Below are 23,475 nucleotides of genomic sequence, written 5' to 3'. Positions count from 1 at the left end.
GTCCCGCAACGTCAAGCCAGATGCCCTGTCACGACTATTTGACCCCAAGCCTGAGGCCAAGCAACCTGAGACCATCCTTCCACTGAACTGTGTGGTAGGAGCGGTAACTTGGCCAATAGAAACTGAGGTAAAGCAAGCTAACGGTGTGGCCCCGCCACCTAGGGGATGCCCTGATAATCGATTGTTTGTCCCCATTGAGCTGCGTCCCCGGGTGATTCATTGGGCCCACACCTCGCTGCTTTCATGTCATCCGGGAGTTAAAAGAACTGTTTGTGATCTCCCGGCGGTTCTGGTGGCCAGCCATGGAGACGGAGGTCCGGGAGTACGTAGAGGCGTGTTCGGTCTGTGCCAGGAACAAGACTTCTTCCAGGCCTCGCATGGGACTTCTCCAGCCACTCCCCATCCCCTCCAGACCATGGTCAAACATCGCGATGGACTTCGTTACTGGGCTCCCGGTCTCACAAGGTAACACCACCGTTCTCACCGTGGTCGACAGATTCTCCAAGATGGTCAGATTCATCGCTTTGCCTAAATTACCATCCGCTAAGGAGATGGCAGAGATTATGATGACAAATGTGTTCAGAGTTCATGGATTCCCCAAAGACATTGTTTCAGACCGGGGGCCCCAATTTTTATCACGATTCTGGAGGGAGTTCTGCCGACTCATTGGAGCCAAGGCCAGCCTAACATCTGGATATCATCCGGAAGCCAATGGCCAGACCGAACGACTAAACCAGCAGCTGGAAACCGGCCTCCGGTGCTTGGTCTGCCAGAACCCCTCCACATGGAGCAAGCACCTGGTCTGGGTAGAGTATGCGCACAATTCATTGCCTACATCAGCCACCGGCCTCTCTCCCTTTCATTGTGCTTTAGGGTACCAGCCCCCTCACTTTCCAGAGAATGAGTTGGAAGTGTCGGTCCCATCCGCCCATGCCATGGTCAAACGTTGTCACCGTATCTGGTATTGAACAAACAAGGAGACCGGATGAAGCGGGCGGCAGACCGCAAAAGAAGGCCTGCGCCCACCTACCAGCCTGGTCAGAAAGTCTGGCTATCAGCCAAAGACCTGCGCCTCAAGGTTTCATCAAAAAAACTGGCACCACGTTTTGTAGGCCCAATCCACAAACTCGTTGGACCTGCAGCGGTGCGGCTTCGTCTTCCCCGATTCCTCCGCGTCCATCCCACCTTCCACGTCAGTCAGATCAAACCAGCCAAAGAAAGCACCATGGTCCCAACTACCACGTCCCCTCCACCACTCGAAATGATCGAAGGCGGACCAGTCTACAAGGTTAAACGCTTGTTGGCAGTACGCAACCGAGGCCGTGGCAGACAATTCCTGGTGGATTGGGAAGGATATGGACCTGAAGAGAGACAGTGGGTTCCATCCCGCCACATTGTCGACCCCACTCTCATTAGGGACTTCGATAGACTCCACCCTGAGGTTCCTGGGCCGTCAGGAGCCGGCCTTAGACAGGGGGTTCAGTCACACCTGGGTGAAGTATTGTCTGGGTTTTGTTTGGTTTCATGTTGTCTTGTCATTTCCTGTTTTATTTTGAAAGGTTAACTCTCCCTCTCGTCTCAGGTCACTTGCCCTTCCTCCTGTTTCACTGGTCTGATGTCTCTCCTGATTGCCTGATTGTGCCCACCTTTGTCACCCTCCCTCACGTGTATAAATGTCTGGTCTTCCTCTTGTCTTGTGCCAGAGTATATCGTCTCGCTACGTGCCTCCAGCCTTGTCCACAGCCTTGAACCAAGTTTTGCTAAGTATTGCCTTGCCTTGCCTTATTTATTGATTTCTTTGTTTCCTCTGAGAGAGTGATTTTGTTTGTTAAAGTTTTTGGTCAAGAATTTTGTGTCTAATTTCAGTGCTTTGCCTTCTTTTTTTCCCCCTCCTCTTGGAGCGCTTTAGTTTGTAGTTTTCTCAGATTTTTAGAGCGCACTTTCTGTTAAAAAGTTCTTGTCTCCTCTGCGTGAGTGATTTACCTTTTTTTAGCTAATCATAGATTGTTCTTTTGTTAGAAGATTTGTGTGTAATTTTGCTATTGCCTTTTTCCTCCCTATGGAGTGATTTTCTGTTTATTGCGTTTTGCCTATGTCTTTATCATAGATTCCATAGCCGCTTTGATTTAATCACTCTGTTCAAAGAAAACTTAAATAAAGCCTGTGTCAATTGTCCCCCTTCTGCACCTGAGTCCACATTCTCGCCAAGGTTTAACACTGAGGGAATTAGTTACGGCAGCACGACAGAAGTTCCGCTGATCTCCAGTAAGAGGCGGGTTTTTACCACAATTTTCTCACCAACACCTGCCAGTTGACAAGTGGTCGGAATCCATGTTCGCTTGACCGCTCTGATCCATAGTAAAGCTTCACCTCCGGGAATTTTAAACAAGGAAACACCGTGTGGCTAAAGGCTAAAGCTTCCCACCTCCATCTTTCTACTTTGACTTCTCCATTATTAATTGAAGAAATTGCAAAAGATTCAGCAACGCAGATGTCCAGAATACTGTGTAATTATGCGATTAAAGCAGACTACTTTTAGCCGCTAGTGGTGCTGCGCTAATATGTCCCCTCCAACTCAAGACGTCACGCGCACGCGTCATCATTCCGCAACGTTTTCAACAAGAAACTCCGCGGGAAATTTAAAATTGTAATTTAGTAAACTAAAAAGGCCGTATTGGCATGTGTTGCAATGTTAATATTTCATCATTGATATATAAACTATCAGACTGCGTGGTCGGTAGTAGTGGGTTTCAGTAGGCCTTTAAATTGTTGTACATGGCGCCCTCTAGTGGAATAAACTAAAACTGCTTTCGCACACTTCGTGCGTTCACACTCAGAAGTCCATTTTATTGCATTTACCTAATATAGGATAACATAATTGATACAACATTAAAGTAAATCATGAATAAAAACGAGCAGAAAGAAATACAAAATTACTTCTGCCCCTGCAATGCACAGACAGTAGTTGTTCCTCAACTTCCGGGTACTTTGTTCCTGCATCATTCGGGTGCTGGCGGCTAACTGACTGCGTTGAGCTTCTAGTTGGGAGTTGGAACCATAGACATCTTATATCAGGGGTCACCAACCTTTTTGAAACCAAGAGCTACTTCTTGGGTACAGATTAATGCGAAGGGCTACAAGTTTGATACACACTTAAATAAATTGCCAGAAATAGCCAATTTGCTCAATTTACCTTTAACTATATTTTCCATCCATCCATCCATTTTCTACCGCTTATTCCCTTTCGGGGTGGCGGGGGTTGCTGGCGCCTATCTCAGCTACAATCGGGCGGAAGGCAGGGTACACCCTGGACAAGTCGCCACCTCATCGCAGGGCCAACACAGATAGACAGACAACATTCACAGTCACATTCACACACTAGGGCCAATTTAGTGTTGCCAATCAACCTATCCCCAGGTGCATGTCTTTGGAAGTGGGAGGAAGCCGGAGTACCCGGAGGGAACCCACGCATTCACGGGGAGAACATGCAAACTCCACACAGAAAGATCCCGAGCCTGGATTTGAACCCAGGACTGCAGGAACTTCGTATTGTGAGGCAGACGCACTAACCCCTCTGCCACCGTGAAGCCCTAACTATATTTTATTAATAATAATTAATTATTTATCTTTGTGGAAACACTGATCATCTTAATGATTTCTCACAATAAATATATCTGGAAACAGAAAAATATCAATATGCAACACTATTTTTAAATTTTCTCTAAGTGCACATTTTTCAAATTGAACATTTTCAAATGATCACTTCTAAGAAAGTCTTGTGAAATCACAATATCCCATTTTAACTAGCTAGCCACTAACAGTTTTTAACAAATCATGAATTACTTTGCACCATGTTTATACAAATAATAACTCATGTAAAACACAAAAGTCAACTCTCAAATTTTTAACTAAATCATGTCACACTTTGAACTGGACACCAAATCTGTTATCTGTTTCTTTGTCAGTTATTGGGAAGCCTGGCATTGCATGCTGTTAACTAGTGTGTTGTACTCTGCTGTGTCACTTGACACTGCAACTCTGAGTGAGTCTTGCAGATGTGCATCAGTGAGGCGTGTTCTGTGTTTGTTCTTGATAAAGTTCATGTCAGAAAAGGCTGATTCACAAAAATAAGTTGAACCAAACAGGCTTGCAACCTTTATAGCTGCTGCACATACACCACTGTACTTTTCTGTGTCAACAAGGCATCAAAAGTTTGGTGCAGCCTGGTGGGCTTTAAATTTGAAATTGTCAGGAAAGAAGAGGAAGGAATTTAAAAGGTAAAACGGTACATGTGTTTAAAAATCCTAAAATCACTTTTAATGTTGCATTTTTTCTCTAAAATTGTATTTCTGAAAGTTATAAGAAAGCAAATAAAAAAAAAAATGAATTTATTTAAACAAATGAAGACCAAGTCTTTAAAATATTTTCTTGGATTTTCAAATTCTATTTGACTTTTGTCTCTCTTAGAATTAAAAATGTCGAGCAAAGCTAGACCAGCTTGCTAGTAAATAAATAAAATAAGAAAATAGAGGCAGCTCACTGGTAAGTGCTGCTATTTGAGCTATTTTTAGAACAGGCCAGCAGGCGACTCATCTGGTCCTTACTGGCGACCTGGTGCCAGCGGGCACCGTGTTGGTGACCCCTGTCTTATATGGTTGGAACACTTTTACACTGAGAATACTATTTGTAGGTATGGAAGTGCGCATATGGAAACACAGCCATCGCCATTTCGACTACTATGTATCAGAAACTCAAATGACTCTAATAACTGGAACCTATTAACTATTACAAACCTAATTTCCGGTAAATACGCAACGGAAGTAATCCATTTGGGACAGGCCTACACTGTCAAAGTTTGCGCCTTTCAGAACAAAGTGCATACTAATATAGTTAGTAGAAACGTGTGTTTTTCACGTTTTTTTTTATAATTACACATTAATGGGTGACAGTAAATGTGCAGACCGTGGTCCGATATAGCCTAAAACAGGGGTCACCAACACAGGTAGCCCGTAAGCTGGCCTGTTCTAAAAATAGCTCAAATAGCAGCACTTTCCAGTGAGCTGCCTCTATTTTTTTATACATTTTTTCATTTACTAGCAAGCTGGTCTCGTTTTGCTCGACATTTTTAATTCTAAGAGAGACAAAACTCAAGTAGAATTTGAAAATCCCAGAAAGCATTTTAAAGACTTGGTCTTAAATAAATTCGTACATTTTTTTACTTTGCTTCTTACAACTTTCAGAAAGACAATTTTAGAGAAAAAAATACAACCTTAAAAATTATTTTAGGATTCTTAAACATATATACCTTTTTATCTTTTAAATTCCTTCCTCTTTTTTCCTGACGATTTAAATCAATGTTCAAGTAAATTACTTTTTTTTTATTGTAAAGAATAATAAATACATTTTAATGTAATTCTTCATTTTAGCTTTTGTTTTTTCGACAAAGAATATTTGTGAAATGTTACATCAAACTTATGATTAAAATACAAAAAAATTAAACTGGCAAATCTAGAAAATCTGTAGAATCAAATTTAAATCTTATTTCAAATTATTTTGAATTTCTTTTTTTTTTTTTTATTCTGGAAAATCTAGAAGTAATAATGATGTGTCTTTGTTAGAAATATAGCTTGGTTCAATTTGTTATATAGTCTAACAAAGTGCAGATTGGATTTTAACCTGTTTAAAACATGTCATCAAAATTCTAAAATTAATCTTAATCCGTAAAAAATAGTAATGATGTTCCATAAATAATTTTTTTTATTTTTTTTCAAAAAAGATTCGAATTAGCTAGTTTTTCTCTTATTTTTTTCGGTTGAATTCTGACTTTTAAAGAGTCGAAATTGAAGATAAACTATGTTTCAAAATGTAATTTTAATTTTTTTCTTGTTTTCTCCTCTTTTAAACCGTTCAATTAAGCGTTTTTTTCATCATTTAGTCTCTACAAAAAACCTTCCGTAAAAGGAAAAAAAAATGTAGGACGGAATTACAGACAGAAATATCCATTTATATATATATATATATATATATATATATATATATATATATATATATATATATATATATATATATATATATATATATATATATATATATATATATATATATATATATATATGTGTGTGTATTTATTTATTAAAGGTAAATTGAGAAAATTGGCTATTTCTGGCAATTTAAGTGTGTATCAAACTGGTAGCCTTTCACATTAATCAGTACTCAAGAAGTAGATCTTGGTTTCAAAAATGTTGGTGACCCCTGGCCTAAAATATTTTTGAGTTTTGATGAGCGCTTTCGTTAAATCTGTGCGCAAGGCGCCCTCCTGTGGATGAAATAGAAACTGCTCCACGAATGGAGCCCCCCCCCCCCCCCCCAGGTTCTCATTGGTCCAAATTGTGCCACTTCTTGCTTTCCTATTGGTCGACGAGGACCTAGAAGGCGGAAGTGGTCTCATCTTCGATAATCCAGAGAACGAGAAGACACGTCAAAAGCTTGTTTATAAACGCTGAAGTACAACTGTAGCATCATTAAAGGCGCTGGGATGAATTCAGTTGCTCACATTTGGCTTTTCTTCATCATTGCTGCGGCTGGAGCGGAGAAGAAGAAAGACGGCGACGATGAATGGGTTCATCTTCCGGACAATTGTGAAGGTAACGGACTGGTGATTATTACACAATATTGTGATTATAACGTAGTAAGAACAACACTAGTTATAATATAGTAATCATGATGACATATTAGGAAACTTTCACCGGCGTAGAAGGATGATAAATAAATAAATAAATGGGTTGTACTTGTATAGCGCTTTTCTACCTTCAAGGTACTCAAAGCGCTTTGACACTACTTCCACATTTACCCATTCACACATTCACACACTGATGGAGGGAGCTGCCATGCAAGGCGCTAACCAGCACCCATCAGGAGCAAGGGTGAAGTGTCTTGCTCAGGACACAACGGACGCGACGAGGTTAGTACTAGGTGGGGATTGAACCAGGGACCCTCGGGTTCCACACGGCCACTCATCCACTGCGCCACACAGTCCCCATCCATGCAGGATGAGCTGCATGCTTCCAAACAATACACATCTGTCTATAAGCCTATAACCAAATGAACGGAAGAACACTTTAAAATATGGCAATGGATATACTGTATGGGGAAAAATATATATTATTGATTTTAGCGACTGTGTGTCTTAATTTCAGTGTGCAAGTTTGTCAGCATCGAGATGAAGTCAGCGTTTGAAGAAACTGGAAAGACTAAAGAAGTCATCGACAGAAACTATCGATTCATCGACAGCAAGGGTGCGCCGCCAATCAAATACGTCAAGTCGTAAGTACTTCAAAAAGTATACTAGTGTGTACCCGTGTGTACTTAGGCCATGTCCACATGAACAAGGAGAGTTTCAAAAACGCTTATTTAGTTGTTAAAACAATCACCATTCACACAAGTGTACTTTTATAACTGTCTATGTCTACACTTAAAGGCCTACTGAAACCCACTACAACCCACCACACAGTCTGATAGTTTATATATCAATGATGAAATATTAACATCGCAACACATGTCAATACGGCCTTTTTAGTTTACTAAATTGGCATTTTAAATTTCCCAGGAGTTTTTTCTTGAAAATGTCGCGTAATGATGACGTGTACGCTTGACGTCACGGGCTGTTAGGGAATATGAGCGCTGCGCAAATACACAGCTAAAAGTCGTCTGCTTTAACGGCATAATTACACAGTATTTTGGAGATCTATGTTGCTGAGTCTTTTGCAATTTGTTCAATTAATATTGGAGAAGTTAAAGTAGAAAGATGGAGTTGGGAAGCTTTAGCCTTTAGCCACACAAACACACGGTGATTCCTTGTTTAAAATTCACGGAGGTGAAACTTTACTATGGATCAGAGCGGACATGCATCCCAACCGAATGTCAACCAGCAGGTTTTGGTGAGAAAATTGTGGTTAAAAAGTCGCTTCTTACCGGAGATCAGCTGAGCTTGTGCCGCCCATACAGCTGCCGTCGACTTCCCTGAGACACTGCGCGTCAACACCCGGCCGTGGACGTACACTTCCAACTATCAGGTACAGTTAAAGTCACTAAAAGACTAGCAACACAATAGAAAGATAAGGGATTTCCCAGAATGATCCTAGTAAATTTCTCTAAAAACATCTGAATCTGTCTCAATGCAATCGCATTTTTTTTCTAGTCCGTCGCTATTAATATCCTCAACCACGAATATTTCATCCTCGCTCAAATTAATGGGGAAATTGTTGTTTTCTCGGTCCGAATAGCTCTTTTTGTTGGAGGCTCCCATTAAAATCAATGTGAATATGTGAGGAGCCATCAACATGTGACGTCATTGTCTGCGACTTCCGGTAGAGGCAAGGCTTTTCTGTTAGCACCAAAAGTTGCAAACTTTATCGTCGATGTTCTCTACTAAATCCTTTCAGCAAAAATATGGCAATATCGCAAAATGATCAAGTATGACACATTTAAAGGCCTACTGAAATTAGATGTTCTTATTTAAACGGGGATAGCAGGTCCATTCTATGTGTCATACTTGATCATTTCGCCATATTGCCATATTTTTGCTGAAAGGATTTAGTAGAGAACATCGACGATAAAGTTTGCAACTTTTGGTCGCTAATAGAAAAGCCCTGCCTCTACCGGAAGTAGCAGACGATGACGTCACCCGTGTGAGGGCTCCTCACATCCTCACATTGTTTTTAATGGGAGCCTCCAACAAAAAGAGCTATTCGGACCGAGAAAACGACAATTTCCCCATTAATTTGAGCGAAGATGTAAGATGCGTGCTTGAGGATATTGATAGCGAAGGGCTAGAAAAAAATAAATCAATCAAGTTAAAAAAAAAAAAGGCGATTGGATTAGGACGGATTCAGATATTTTTAGACACATTTACTAGGATAGTTCTGGGAAATCCCTTATCTTTCTATTGTGTTGCTAGTGTTTTAGTGAGTTTAATAGTACCTGATAGTCGGAAGGGTGTGTCCACGGGTGTTTTGAGGCCAGTGTCTGATGGAATTCGACGGCAGCTGTACGGACGGCACAAACTCTGTCATGCCTGCTAATCTGGTTTTATGTTTGATCATGTTTTGTTTTGTTTTTGGACTCTTGCTTCACGTTTTGCATTTCCTGGTTTTGTTTGTTTCCATGCCAACCCATTGATTTTCACCTTTCCATCCTAGTCACGCCCCGTCCCTCAGCTCTCACACCTGTTTCTCATTACCACTGCTACTATTTAAGGATTTTACTTTCTGTCCATCAGTCTGGGATTTTCACATGTGCTTGCCTTCATGCCTTCACGATTACCTGCTACGCACCCTGCTATCCATGCCCCTTGTTTCGGTCACAGTAAGTGTCTTTGTTTTAGTTGTTCATAGTTCTGCCACAGTGCAAGTTTAAGTTTAAAGTTTATTGTCTTTCATGCCATCGAGCAGTTGTTTTGTTTTCCTGTTTGTATTTTTGTAGCCAAATTTTGTACCTCTTTGTGAGCGCCCTTAGTTCGTTTATTTTTGTATTTAGTGGTCAAATAAACAACCATGTACTTACACTCTCGTCTGGCTCGTCCCGTATCCTCTCTGCATCGAAGAAGCAAAAATAACCACAGTCCAGGCTTGACAAGCTCAGCTGATCTCCGGTAAGTGGTAACTTTTTACCACAATTTTCTCACCGAAAACTGCTGGTTGACATTTCGTCGTGATTCATGTTCGCTTGACCGCTCTGATCCATAGTAAAGTTTCACCTCCGGGAATTTTAAACAAGGAATCACCGTGTGTTTGTGTGGCTAAAGGCTAAAGCTTCCCAACTCCATCTTTCTACTTTGACTTCTCCATTATTAATTGACCAAATTGCAAAAGATTCAGCAACACAAATGTCCAAAATACTGTGTAATTATGCGGTTAAAGCAGACAACGTTTAGCTGTGTGTGCGCAGCGCTAATATTTCCCAACAGTCTGTGACGTCAAGCGTACGCGTCATCATTCCGGGACGTTTTCAACAAGAAACTCCCGGGAAATTTAAAATTGCATTTTAGGAAACTAAAAAGGCCGTATTGGAATGTGTTGCACTGTTAATATTTCATCAATGATATATAAACTACCAGACTGTGTGGTCGGTAGTAGTGGGTTTCAGTAGGCCTTTAATTCCTGCAGTCATGTGAAGTGAATTATATTTATATAGCGCTTTTTCCCTAGTGACTCAAAGCGCTTTACATAGTGTAACCCACTATCAAATTTTTACATTCAAACCAGTGTGAGTGGCACTCAGAGCAGGTGGGTAAAGTGTCTTGCCCAAGGACACAACAGCAGTGACTAGGATGGCGGGAGCTGAGATCAAACCTGCAACCCTCAAGTTGCAGGCACGGCCGCTCTACCAACCGAGCTATACGGCCCCAGTCATGCACATGTCCAAACACAATCCTGAAAAAAAGCAGCAACAGCTGACTTGATGGCATTACACCTCCTTTATGTTTATTTTGATATACTAGACGTATACAATGACATGTACATTATTTTTAAAACCAGCCTGCACTTACACAGAGCCCTGGGAACATTATTAAAGAGCGAAAGCATGCCTATGCTGCTGAAACCCAACCTGACTCTCGCCAAATCCTTGTAGTTTGCTGAGCTCCACACAAGAATCTGGGACTTCTCAATAGGAGATGTATTTCAGAAAGCGGGGCCTTGTAAAAAAAATAATTGTATGTGATTGGATAAACCACTTGTCCGTTATCTTGAATGACGTGCTACTTCAACCACTCACATCCAAATCAACCCGTGACGCTGGTGAGAGCGACGATGGGAAATTCAAACCCCGTCGGAAGAAGAGGCAAAACATCCTTGCCACCAATAAATGCCTTCTCTTCATCTTTTAAAGAATTAGTATTTGATAGATCCGCCTTTGTTGGTTGAATCAAACAGTCGCTTCGGCGCTACGTCACATCTATGAAATCCCGCCCGGCGATCCTGATTGGTTCATTATTTTTTGCTATCTGGAAGGAGTTTGCAATGCCCTCGATCCCAGACCCTTGTGTGGAGCTCAGCGAACTACAAGGATCTGACGAGAGTCATGTTAGGTGAAACCCCACACTGATAGAATTCTAGCATGTTTAATCAGCAACATGGGGATGTATTACATGTGCAGTCAAGACTACATTACTTACAAAATCAGCACGCACTAACGAGCCAAGGTAAACATTTTGCATGTTTAAGGAAATTATATAAAGCATTTAATCATCGATATTGTACATGTGCAATGAAGTGTATATTGTCTTTAACATCAGTACACACTCCAAGGAGAAGCAACATCATGTGTTTTTAGTTGCTTTGTTGCTTTTTATGCACAAGCACGGCCGCCAGCTTCATTTACAAAACTGGAAGCAACACACATAAGTTGACTATAAAAATGGGACCCATTACCTCCATGCTTGGCACTCAGCATCAAGGGTTGGAATTGGGGGTTAAATCACCAAAATTCCTGAGCATGGCCACCGCTGCTGCTCACTGCTCCCCTCACCTCCCAGGGGGTGAAACAAGAGGATGGGTCAAATGCAGAGGTTAATTTTACCACACTAGTGTGTGCGTGACTATCAGTGGTACTTTCACTCTAACCTTCATGATTTGTCATTAAACTGGACATCAGGTGGAGGTTCCACAGCAATCATATCCAAAACAGCTGACTGTCATTCGCGACAGTGGGAGTGTGGCAAAGCCCATTTTGATGTGTCTTTTTAACTAATGTTGAGTGAAAATAGCAGCAATTTCATGTTTAAACATTAAGTCCTCTCAACAATGTTGTTGAGCTTGGAAATGACAGCACACAACTGTGACGTCATCACAAGTGTCCGTTTGTGCCGTGTACACGCATACGCGCAGCCCTAGTAAAAGTCTGCGTCTTTTAAGACAAAAGTATGCGCCTGTGTGGACGGGACTCCTAAATGCAGAGATAAGTATGTGTTTATTAACCCTTGTGTGGTGTTCGGGTCTGTGGGACCCGTTTTCATTTTTTATTAAAAGAAAAGTGATACAATTAATTAATTTTTCAAACAGAGACTTACTGACTCATTTTCTGTGAGGAACATATATCAGAATACATATTTAAAGACCAGACACCATATACACCCCCCCCCCCCCCCCAACACATTTCTATTATATATAAGATGTCCGGGTCCACTGGACCATTAGAAGTGTGGAAATTGATGTTCTGTGTACCCCCCACACACACACACACACACACAGACACACAGCAGGCCTAGACAGGAGGAGGACAGAGTGTAGGTACACAGAACATCAGAGGGTCAATTGTGCGAGAAAATGAGAGCAGACAGTGTTGACAAACAGTGTTGCAACCTCGTGTGGGAACCGCAGGTGCAGAAACACAAAAGAAGAATACCTGAGGGATGCAGAAACTGGCAGAGAAATTTTCCGTGCAACGTTTATATTGATGTTACTCAGCTAGCGTTTGTGGGTTTGACGGACCCGTTGCATTTTGTGGCTTTTAATGCCTCACAATCAAACACTTTCATGCTAAAATACTGAACAGATGTTTACCTTATCCCAATAAACATCTGTTGAGTATTTTAACATAAAAGTGTTTGATTGTGAAGCATTAAAAACCACAAGATGCAATGGGTCCATCAGACCCACAGACGCTGGCTGAGTGACAACAATATGAACATTACACAAGGGTTAAGTATCTTAGTTCCTGATGGAATGGTACTTGAGACACTGCCTGTGTGTGCGTGCGTGCGTGCGTCAGTTGAACATGTCATACATACACTGTTAGAAAGATACCTTTTGGCCGTTGAATGGGGTCAAAGGTCAGCCTCCTCTGCAAGTTTCATCTTTCCACAGTGACCTGCGCTTCATAGAGGTCGTGGAAAACGTGTGTCAGCGGCTGTTGGAGTACAACCTGCACAAAGAGAGAAGCGGCAGCAACCGATTCGCCAAAGTTAGTCACGCTTCAAAGTAAGTCTGTGTTTATTAGCTCTCTCTAAAAATGTGTGTGTGTGTGTGTGTGTAGGGCATGTCAGAGACCTTCTCAACCCTCCACGGTCTAGTCAATAAAGGTGTAAATGTGGTGATGGACATTCCATATGAGTTGTGGAACGAAACGTCAGCAGAGGTGGCTGACCTCAAGAAGAGGGTGTGTTATCTCACTCACACACACGCACACACACAGACATAACCAGTAGATGTAACATGGGTTGTTGTGTGTGTCAGTGTGACGTGCTGGTGGAGCAGTACGAGGACGTGATTGAAGACTGGTATAAAGGCAGCCAGGAAGAAGACCTGACCACATACTTGTGTGAAAAGCATGTGCTCAAAGGAAAGGATGCAGGTGACACACACGCACACACACACACACACGATTGATTACCAGTCCTTCTCAAATAGTGACCTCGGGGCCGTAGCAGAATATGATGAAGTGTATGTAGTGCTTGGCTTCACTGTAACCACGGTGACAGACGAGGAATGACTGGTGTGATGTTAGTTTAATGTTAATACTCTTACAATGTTATACAGAGGTATAATTATAACCATTTTATAGAAAAATTACACTATTTATAGTCACGCCAGCGCCCCCCGCGACCCCAAAAGGGAATAAGCGGTAGAAAATGGATGGATGGATAGTCACGGTGGAAAGCACAAAATATTTTATTCTTCCTAGGGGGGGCATAACAGAAAATATTTGCGAAGCACTAGATTAGGCTAACCCAGTCTTGTATAAAGAGAGTATGGCCAACTCGGTTTAAGGCGATGTCCTCAATGGTCCTCACATGACTATAGGGCACCTTGACTGCTACTAACTTTGAGGTTTTTGTCATTCTATGTATTTGCAATGCTTCCTCGTTAGTTTTTTTATGTGTAAAAAGGCACCGTTGTGTAGCATGGGGCTACTCCACCCGCGAGAATTGTGAAAAGGTTTTACGTCCAAAACTTGGAAAGAAGACAAGTTTGGGAGGTGAAGGTTCACCCTCAACACTGGAGAGCCAGCGATGACAGGGTGTTGTGAGAGGTCATCACACAACAACGCCTGCGTTTTGTTCAGGACAGAACACACAGAAGCTAATGCGAACAATAACAATAATATTGCAATTTGGTAACTGTAGAAGAGAAAGTCAAACACACCACAAATAGACATACATTAGAAGAGTAAAAGAAACCAAGTTTGAGTGTAATATCATAAAAAATAAACAACATAAAGTGGCAAGAAATGCTTCAATAATGAATAAGGCTAAATATGTTCTGATCCAAAGATCACTCCATATTCTCTACTGCTCACCATTATTACCAGTTATTTTGCAGAAATATGGGGAAATAAGTACAAAACTACACTTATTTACTTACCATGTTACAAAAAAGAAAGATCTGTTAGAATAATACAATGATTCATTGCAGGAAGACACCACAGTTAGCATACTTCACACTAGGGCTGGGCGATATTGGCTTTTATTAATATCGCAATATTTTTATGCCATATTGCGATATACGATTTGTATTACGATATTTTGCCTTGGCCTTGAATGATCACTTGATGCATATAATCACAGCAGTATGATGATTCTATATGTCCACATTAAAACATTCTTCTTCATACTGCATTAATATATGCTACTTTTAAACTTTCATGCAGAGAAGGAAATCACAACAAAGTCAATTGACCAAAACTGTATTTATTAATTACTCTTCATTCTCTCACGGGTGACATTTTAAATGAAAGAACAAATTAATAGTGTTGCTACCTTTTTGTAGTAACACTTCTGCTGCATACTTAGTATTGATTGATTGATACTTTTATTAGTAGATTGCACAGTACAGTACATATTATGTAAAATTGACCACTAAATGGTAACACCCGAATAAGTTTTTCAACTTGTTTAAGTCGGGGTCCTCGTTAATCAATTCATGGTACACATATATACTATCAGCATAAAACAGTCATCACACAGGTTAATCATCATAATATATACATTGAACAGCATATCGCTGTTGTCTGCTGAATATCTTCCCACTTGGAGCAAAACCACCGCCAAATGATGGACCCCCTGCTCTTTATGTTGGGCATTTATTGTTCTTCCTCCATTTGTGATAAGTTTCGCACCATCTCTCTCTTGTAATGTCACAAGCTCCGCTCGCTCGACCTGCCTCAGCTAAAGTTAGCCATGCTGCTACCTCTCTGATCGGCGAGAGCTATGACGCTAGACGCGCGAGAGTATGTGACGTATGTAAGAAGGCGGGCTTGTTTTCCGTATCTGTGCGAATGAGAGACGAGGAGTGAGAAACACTTGTGTAATGCCCGCAGCTAAATGCAACTTGACCTGCCTCAGCTAACGTTAGCCATGCTAACGTTAGCTCTCGGTGAGAGCATATGACACTAGACGCGCGAGAGTATGTGACGTACTGTATTTAAGAAGGTGGGCTTATTTTACGTCTCTGTGAGAAGAAGAGACGAGAAGGAATGAGACACGCCAGTAATGTAATGCACGCAGCTTAAAGCAACGATGTGAGAACATATAATCGAATATTACGATATAGTCATTTTCTATATCGCACAGAGACAAACCTGCGATATATCGTATATATCGATGTATCGCCCAGCCCTACTTCGCACACAATTCAAAGCTAATAGGGATTTTGGTAAAATGAGGGTAATAAGTTATTGTTTCAGTGTATTTCTGTTCTGCGATGAGGTGGCGACTTGTCCAGGGTGTACCCCGCCTTCCGCCCGATTGCAGCTGAGATAGGCGCCAGCGCCCCCCGCGACCCCGAACGGGAATAAGCGGCAGAAAATGGATGGATGGATGGATGTATTTCTGTTATTGCGCCCTCGGGTGCGTGTTAAGAGTGCCTGCTGGTCACAAAACACTGCAGGAATGTAACAGCAAAGTGCATAAATGTCACACCTGGACATGGATTATTTTTGCTTCTTCGATGCAAGGAGAATACGGGACGAGCCAGACGTGACTGTGAGTACATGGTTGTTTATTTGGAATACTAAATACAAAAATAAACCAACTAAGGGCGCTCACAAAGAGGTACAAAACTTGGCTACAAAAATACAAACAGGGAAACAAAACAACTGCTCGATGGCATGAAAGACAAGGAACTAAACTTAAACTTGCACTGTGGCAGAACTATGAATAACTAACACAAAAACACTTACTGTGACCGGTACAAGGGGCATGGATAGCAAGGTAATCGAGGGTGCGTGAAGGCATGAGGCAGAATGCAAAAATCCCAGAACGATAAACAGAAAGCAAGTGACGTAAATAGTGGCCGTGGTAACTAGAAACAGGTGTGAGAGGCTGATGATCGGGGCGTGACTAAGGGAAACAGGTGGAAACTAATGAGTAGCTATGGTAACAAAAACAAACCAGGAAGTGAAAAAATGGAACAAGAGTCCAGAAAACAAAACAAAACATGATCAAACATAAAAACAGATTTACAGGCGTGACAATAAAATTTGGCCGCAAAATTATACTTGAACAAAATTAGAGAATGTTTTGTTCTAAGTTTATGAGCTGGAGTATATAAAGGGTATTATTTTGGTTTATTACGTCAAAACAACAGCAATGGAATGCATCTGGGCACAGCCGCATACGTCCTTGGTAGCAGTCATGGCGCCTGTTGCTTAGTTGGCCATGCTGTCGTTGCACACGACTCTGTTTAACCACGTCCACAGGCTGACCTGTGTTTTTGTCCAGCCTGCCTGCAGGAGGCATGGAAACCCAAGAAGAAGGGAGACATGGCAGTAGACAAGAAAAAGAAGAAGAAGCAGAACCAGGCAGGTGACAGGGGATCAGACAGCCAGAAGAAGAAGAAGAAAAAGAAGAAGAGGAGCAAAGCCCCTGTAAAAAGGACGGAGGAAGGGGGGATGTCAGAAGAGGACGTTCAGCCTCAGGTGTCTCTGTCTGGAGTGAAGACTGAGCTGTGAGGGGAAATATGAATGAACTTTCTGAGGAATCCACAGAACTGCAGGAACCGTGTGTGTGTGTGTGTCTGTGTGTGTGTGTTTATAAGAATTTTTGTTGCTTTGTTTGAATATTTGTGTGATATTATGCTGTCTGACAATAAAATGTTTTAAACACACTCATGGTTTATTTTGTTTTAATAGTCGTCTATTTACTTCAATATCCATCATTTTTATTTTTTAAATTGATTAGCTGAGATAAACTTCAGCACCCTCGCGACCCCAAATGGGAGGGGTGGTCGAAAATAGATGGATGGATTTTATTATTCATTATTTTATTGTGATATTCATTATGGGTACTAGTACAGTATAACAAATGAATAAAGCAAGTAAAGTTTGTTGCTTTCATCAGTTTTAATATACAACAAAAACAAATATATCGAATGGGTCCCTTAAGTAAATAAATACTGTGAAACATACACATTAAATAAATACGTTTTGCAAAAATAAAGCAGCTCTCTGGACTGTAGTGTAGTGTTGCATTATCACCGCAAGAGGGAACCAGAGTTTGTTTTTAACAATGGAACAACATACCGTTTTAAAAAGAGGGTTGATCCAATGGACCCCTTAAATAAATACTGTGAAATAAACACATTAAATAAATACGTGTTGCAAAAATATAGCAACTCTTTGGACTGTAGTGTAGTGTTGCATTATCACCATAAGAGGGAGCCAGAGTCTGTTTTTAAACAATGCAACAACATACCATTTTAGACAGGGAGTTGATGCGAGAGCTAAAATGTGTTACTTTCACCAGTTTAGTCTACAAGAATACCCAAAACATCTTCAAGGAGTTCTTTAAGTATGCACATACTGTGAAATAGACACCATTATACAAAAGTAAAGCAGCGCTGTGTAGGCTGTAATGTCACATTATCACCGCTGGATGGGAGTAGAGCTGGTTTTTAACAATGCGACATCATGATACAGAAGGTGGTGGTCGGAGGGGCCACGCAGCCACGCTTCTGTCAGTTGACCTCAGGGCAGTGGTGGCTACAAATGTGGCTTACCATCACATTTGTGCGACTGTGGAGTGAATGAATACTTTGAGTATTCTAGTTGATAGAAATCCATTGTCATTATTACTATGCTTTAGAGAAAGGGTCTAAAATTCTTGGCCCCCACCTTAATATGAAAGTTTAAAGGCCTAATTTCTTATTTAAACAGGAATAGCAGGGCCATTCTATGTGTCATACTTGATCATTTTGCGATATTGCCATATTTTTGCTGAAAGGATTTAGTAGAGAACATCCACGATAAAGTTCGCAACTTTTGGTGCTGATAAAAAAGCCTCGCCTTTACCGGAAGTCGCAGACGATGACATCACAAGGGTGAGGGCACCTCACGTCCTCACATTGTTTTTAACGGGAGCCTCCAGCAGCAAGAGCTATTCGGACCGAGAAAACGACAATTCCCCCATTAATTTGAGTGAGGATGAAAGATTTGTGGATGATGATATTGATAGCGAAGGACTAGGAAAAATAAAATAAAATAAAATTTAAAAAAAAAGCGATGGCTCCAGGCGCCGGCAGTGTGAGCGCTTCAGATGTAGTTAGACACATTTACTAGGATAATTCTGGAAGATCTCTTATCTGCTTATTGTTTTAATAGTGTTTTAGTGAGATTGTAAAGACATACCTCGAGGTCGGATGGCTGCGGTGAACACGAAGTGTCTCAGAGAGAAGCCGGGGACCCAAGCTCACAGCTGCCTTTTAAACAGCTACTGCAGGAGGACGAATAATCCAATGATGTCTCCGGTAAGATACATATCACAATTTTCCCATCCAAAAACATGCTGGTTGACGTAGAGAAACATGTTCGCTTGACCGCTTTGTGTTAAAAACAAAGAAACACCGCTGTGTCTCTGTGCTAAAGACAGCTACAATCCACCTCTTTCCACCAACAGCATTGTTCTTTATGGTCTCCATTATTAATTGAACAAATTGCAAAAGATTCAGCAACACAGATGTCCAAAATACTGTGTAATTACGCCATGAACAGAAACGACCTTTAGCTGTGTTTGGTGCAGCGCTAATATTTCCTTACAGTCCGTGACGTCATGCGCATGCGTCATCATTCCGTGACATTTTCAACAATAAACTCTGCGGGAAATTTAAAATTGCAATTTAGTAAACTAAAAAGGCCGTATTGGCATGTATTGCAATGTTAATATTTCATCATTGATATAAAACTATCAGACTGCGTGGTCGGTAGTAGTGGGTGTCAGTAGGCCTTTAATGTTAGTGCGGCCCGCAAGATTTATATGAATGGCACTTTCACACGCGGACATTAGTCCAAGGGCGCTGCATTCACAACACTTCCAAAAAAAAGTTGTTGAAGTTGCTACCCAGCGGGACATGATGTGTATATGTCGGGGCTTACTGACGTGGATCCTAAAAAGTGCAGAGGACAAGAGCGGTGAGTGTTGACAAGTCTTTTATTCTCCACACTGTCAATGATTCAGAAAACAAAAACTACACTGCCAACAAAACAAAAAGGCACTGCAACAAAGGGCTCGGGCACAACATCACAAATCATATACTCAGTGGCCTAGTGGTTAAAGTGTCCGCCCTGAGATCGGTAGGTGGTGAGTTCAAATCCCGGCCAAGTCATACCAAACAGTATAAAAATGGGACCTATTACTTCTCTGCTCGGCACTGAGCATTAAGGGTTGGAATAATTCCCGGGCGCGGCACCGCTGCTGCCCACTGCTCCCCTCACCTCCCAGGGGGTGATCAAGGGTGATTGGTCAAATTTCGCCACACCTAGTATGTGTGCGACAATCATTGGTACTTTAACAGGATGATCAGGCAAACAATTGCATGAAGCAATAGCAGTCCCCGATAACATTGAGCATTTGTATTGTATTTGTGTTGCCTCTCTACATATGAACACTACATGTATTTCTATTGAGTTTAATTTGTCTTTTATTACTATGTTAACAACACAATGTAATTTCCACTTTTTTTAGCTATTAATAAATGTATATTTTATCATAAACAACATGACTGCAAATCTTCTGTTTCTCTTTTGACAATCTGTCCTGAATTTAGGCACAAAGTGTGTCACTTATGAAGAAACACATAGACTGTACACTATAGGCAGAAAGAGATTATTGTTATTGTGACACACACTAGTGTTGTCCCAATACCAGTATTTTGGTATACCCGTATCAAAACTATTTAGATACTCTTGGATACTTTTCTAAATAGAGGGGGGGACCACAAAAAATAGCATTATAGGCTTTATTTTAACAAAAAAATCTTACGGTACATTACACATGTTTCTTTTTGCAAGTTTGTCCTTAAATAAAATATTGAACATACAAGACAACTTTTCTTTTAGTAGTAAGTAAGCAAACAAAGGCTCCAAATTTAGTCTGCTGACGTATGCATTAACACATTGTGTCATTTTCCATTCTATTATTTTGTCAACATTGTTAAGGACAAGTGGTAGAAAATAAATTATTAATTTACTTGTTCAATTACTGTTAAAATCTGCTTACTTTCTCTTTTAACATGTTCTATCTACACTTCTGTTAAAATGTAATAATTTATTCTTCTGTTGTTTGATACTACCACAAATTTGCTTAACAATCTTAGTCTGTCCAAGATCATACATTGGTCATATTCAAAGTCCACATTTGTGCAGGGACATATTTCCTGAGTTTATATACATAGTATAAAAAATTAAAAAAAACGAAAGACATAATCATAGTAGTATCGTCTAGACCAGGGGTCTCAGACACGCGGCCCGCGAGACGTTATTTTGCGGCCCGCACCTTGATATGACAATTTAATGTTAGTGCGGCCCGCAAGTTTTATATGAATGGCGCTTGACAGCGTCATACTTACCAACACTCCCGATTTTCCCGGGAGACTCCCGAATTTCAGGGCAACCATTCTCGACTTTCTGTCGATTTTCACCCAATCAACAATGTTCAAGGGGTGCCGTAATGGCACTGCCTTTAACGCCTTCTACAACCTGTACAAACAGCTGTGCCAGCCCAGTCATATGTTGTATCTGGCGTATAAACACACACATAAGTGACTGCAAGACATACTTGATCAACAGCCACACAGGTCACACTGAGGGTGGCCTTATAAACAACTTTAACACTATTACAAATATGCGCCACACTGTGAACCCACACTAAACAAGAATGACAAACACATTTCGGGAGAACATCCACACTGTAACACAATATAAACACAACAGAAACAATACCCAGAACTCCTAGCTGCACTAACTCTTCTGGGCTACAATATACACCACCGCTACCACCAAACACCGCCCCCCAACACATTAAACGCCCCCTCTGTGCGTCGGTTTATTGGGTGCATATTGTAGCGTCCTGGAAGAGTTAGGGCTGCAAGGTGTTCTGGGTATTTTTTCCGTTGTGTTTATGTTGTGTTACGGTGCGGATGTTCTCCTGAAATGTGTTTGTCATTCTTGTTTGGTATGGGTTCAAAGTGTGGCACATATTTGTAATAGTGTTAAAGTTGTTTATAAGGCCACCCTCAGTGTGACCTGTATGGCTGTTGATCAAGTATGTCTTGCAGTCACTTACGTGTGTGTCTGCAGAATCCTTATACAACATGTGTCTGGGCCGGCACGCTGTTTGTATGATGAAAAGGCGGACGCGATGACATGTTGCAGAGTATTTTAAAAGAAAGTGCTATAACGGCACACCCTTAATAATGTTGGTCGGGACAAATTCGGGAGAATGGTTGCCCCAGGAGACTGTTGGCAGGTGCACTGAAATTCAGGAGTCTCCCGGAAACATCGGGAGGGCTTGCAAGAATGTTGCTAGGGCGGGAAAGCCATTCAAAGAAGGTGAATTCATTAAAAAGTGCAAGTTAGATTTTTTTTTTTTAAGAAATCTTTTCTTGCGGCCCAGCCTCACCCAGTTTCTGCATCCAGTGGCCCCCAGGTAAATAGAGATTGAGACCCCTGGTCTAGACACACTACTGTACTTTGGTATCATTACAGTGGATGTTAGGTGTAGATCCACCCATGGCGTCAGAAGCGGTATAGTACCAAATATGATGCATTAGTATCAAGGTACTATACTAATACTGTTATACCGTACAACCCTAACACACACATACACATGCTTTATCTGCGGCAGTTTTCTCATAAAAAAAAAAACTTTAACAGCATATAAAATTGCAGTTAACGTTTTGGCCAGTGTGGGGCAGCAGAAAGTGACGATTCTGTAAATGGTAAAATGAAATTCAAAGAAGAAGTCAATGTGTTAATGTAAACTGATTGGAACAAATTACTATAAAAGCAATTTTATGTTTGGAAAAAAACACCACATTCGCGTAAAAAAGAAGTTTAAAAAAGTTGAAAGAATACCAACAACAACAGAAGCAGACACGCCAGCGCTAACTGTGATCCATTTTTGTTTTCTTTGCTTCCTTTTGAGGTGAAAGTCGAAGAAAAAGAGTTAGCGTGAGACCGAGGCCAGAAGCACCTTCATTCATCTTCTTTCTCCTCACTCCAGGAAGGTCAACAGGCGTCAAATTGGTGACACGGCAGCCATTTTGTCAGCGGTCGCACACAAACAAACTCCGCATCCGTCGGCCATCGGTTCTACTACTGCACGCTACATTTGCTGTCCTTTTAGCGCGCACCAAGCGGAGCAGAACCCAGTGACATTTGGCGTTACGTTATCAGCGGGACGCCTTCCTCGCTCCGAAACACTTGCCTGTGAGACGTTAAAAACATCCACACAAAACCATTCATTCTTGCTTATTATGTCCTCATTGGACAGATTAATACCACAACTAGCGTTCACTTATGGAATTAAGGACCGTCTACTTTGCAAACACTTTGTAGTAGCTTTTAGTGACATGTTGTGTATTGTTTTTACACACAAATGTCGTGTGTGCATGGGGGAAAGCGTGCGGCGTGAACGCTAATACGCAAAGGTGCTAATGGCGAACTACATGGCATTTGGAGCAGAAAGGTGTGACATGCAAGCCTCCACACTGGCAAACATTAGCATACACACACACGCACACACACATACACACACTCCTCAGGGCCTGCCATTAATAACAGCTGACCTTTGCACATTTAGGCTGTGAAATGATAGCCGAGCAGACATGATCACACCTCCTTCCTGTCCTCTTTTGTATCACAAACACAAGCAGCCTTTTCTTTCAAAAACAATAAGAACTGATATTCATTTGGATGGCGATCCATCGCTATGTTCTCTGGGAGGGTGTGCTTTTTACCATGTGTGTGTGTGTGTGTGTGTTCTTGTATTGCCACCCTTCTTGAGACATCAACAAGGAAAAGTACTTTCTATATGAGGGCCGGTGAACAAGTTAGGACCGAAATCATAGTCCCAATACGGAAAACCATTGCATCTCATAGAGCAGTGGTTCTCAAATGGGGGTACGCGTACCCCTGGGCGTACTTGAAGGTATATGCCAAGGGGTACGTGAGATTAAAAAAAAAAAAAAAATTCTATAAATAGCA

At 41.3% G+C, this 23,475-nt stretch overlaps 1 protein-coding gene across 1 annotated transcript; it reads left to right on the top strand.

Annotated features, from left to right (window-relative positions):
- Nucleotides 1-6,418: 6,418 nt before the first annotated feature.
- cnpy3 (canopy FGF signaling regulator 3) lies at nucleotides 6,419-17,102 on the top strand. Its single transcript, XM_061912662.1, has 6 exons — nucleotides 6,419-6,644; nucleotides 7,197-7,323; nucleotides 12,864-12,960; nucleotides 13,033-13,155; nucleotides 13,233-13,350; nucleotides 16,718-17,102. The coding sequence occupies exons 1-6, from the start codon at nucleotides 6,536-6,538 to the stop codon at nucleotides 16,945-16,947; spliced, it is 804 nt and encodes a 267-aa protein (XP_061768646.1). The 5' UTR covers nucleotides 6,419-6,535; the 3' UTR covers nucleotides 16,948-17,102.
- The last annotated feature ends 6,373 nt before the right edge of the window (nucleotides 17,103-23,475 follow it).

This window comes from Nerophis ophidion, linkage group LG10 (genome assembly GCF_033978795.1).
Source record: "Nerophis ophidion isolate RoL-2023_Sa linkage group LG10, RoL_Noph_v1.0, whole genome shotgun sequence".
NCBI classification, from domain to species: Eukaryota; Metazoa; Chordata; class Actinopteri; order Syngnathiformes; family Syngnathidae; genus Nerophis; species Nerophis ophidion.
The sequence above is the reverse complement of the archived record's forward strand: the minus strand, read 5'-3'. Positions and strand labels throughout refer to the sequence as shown.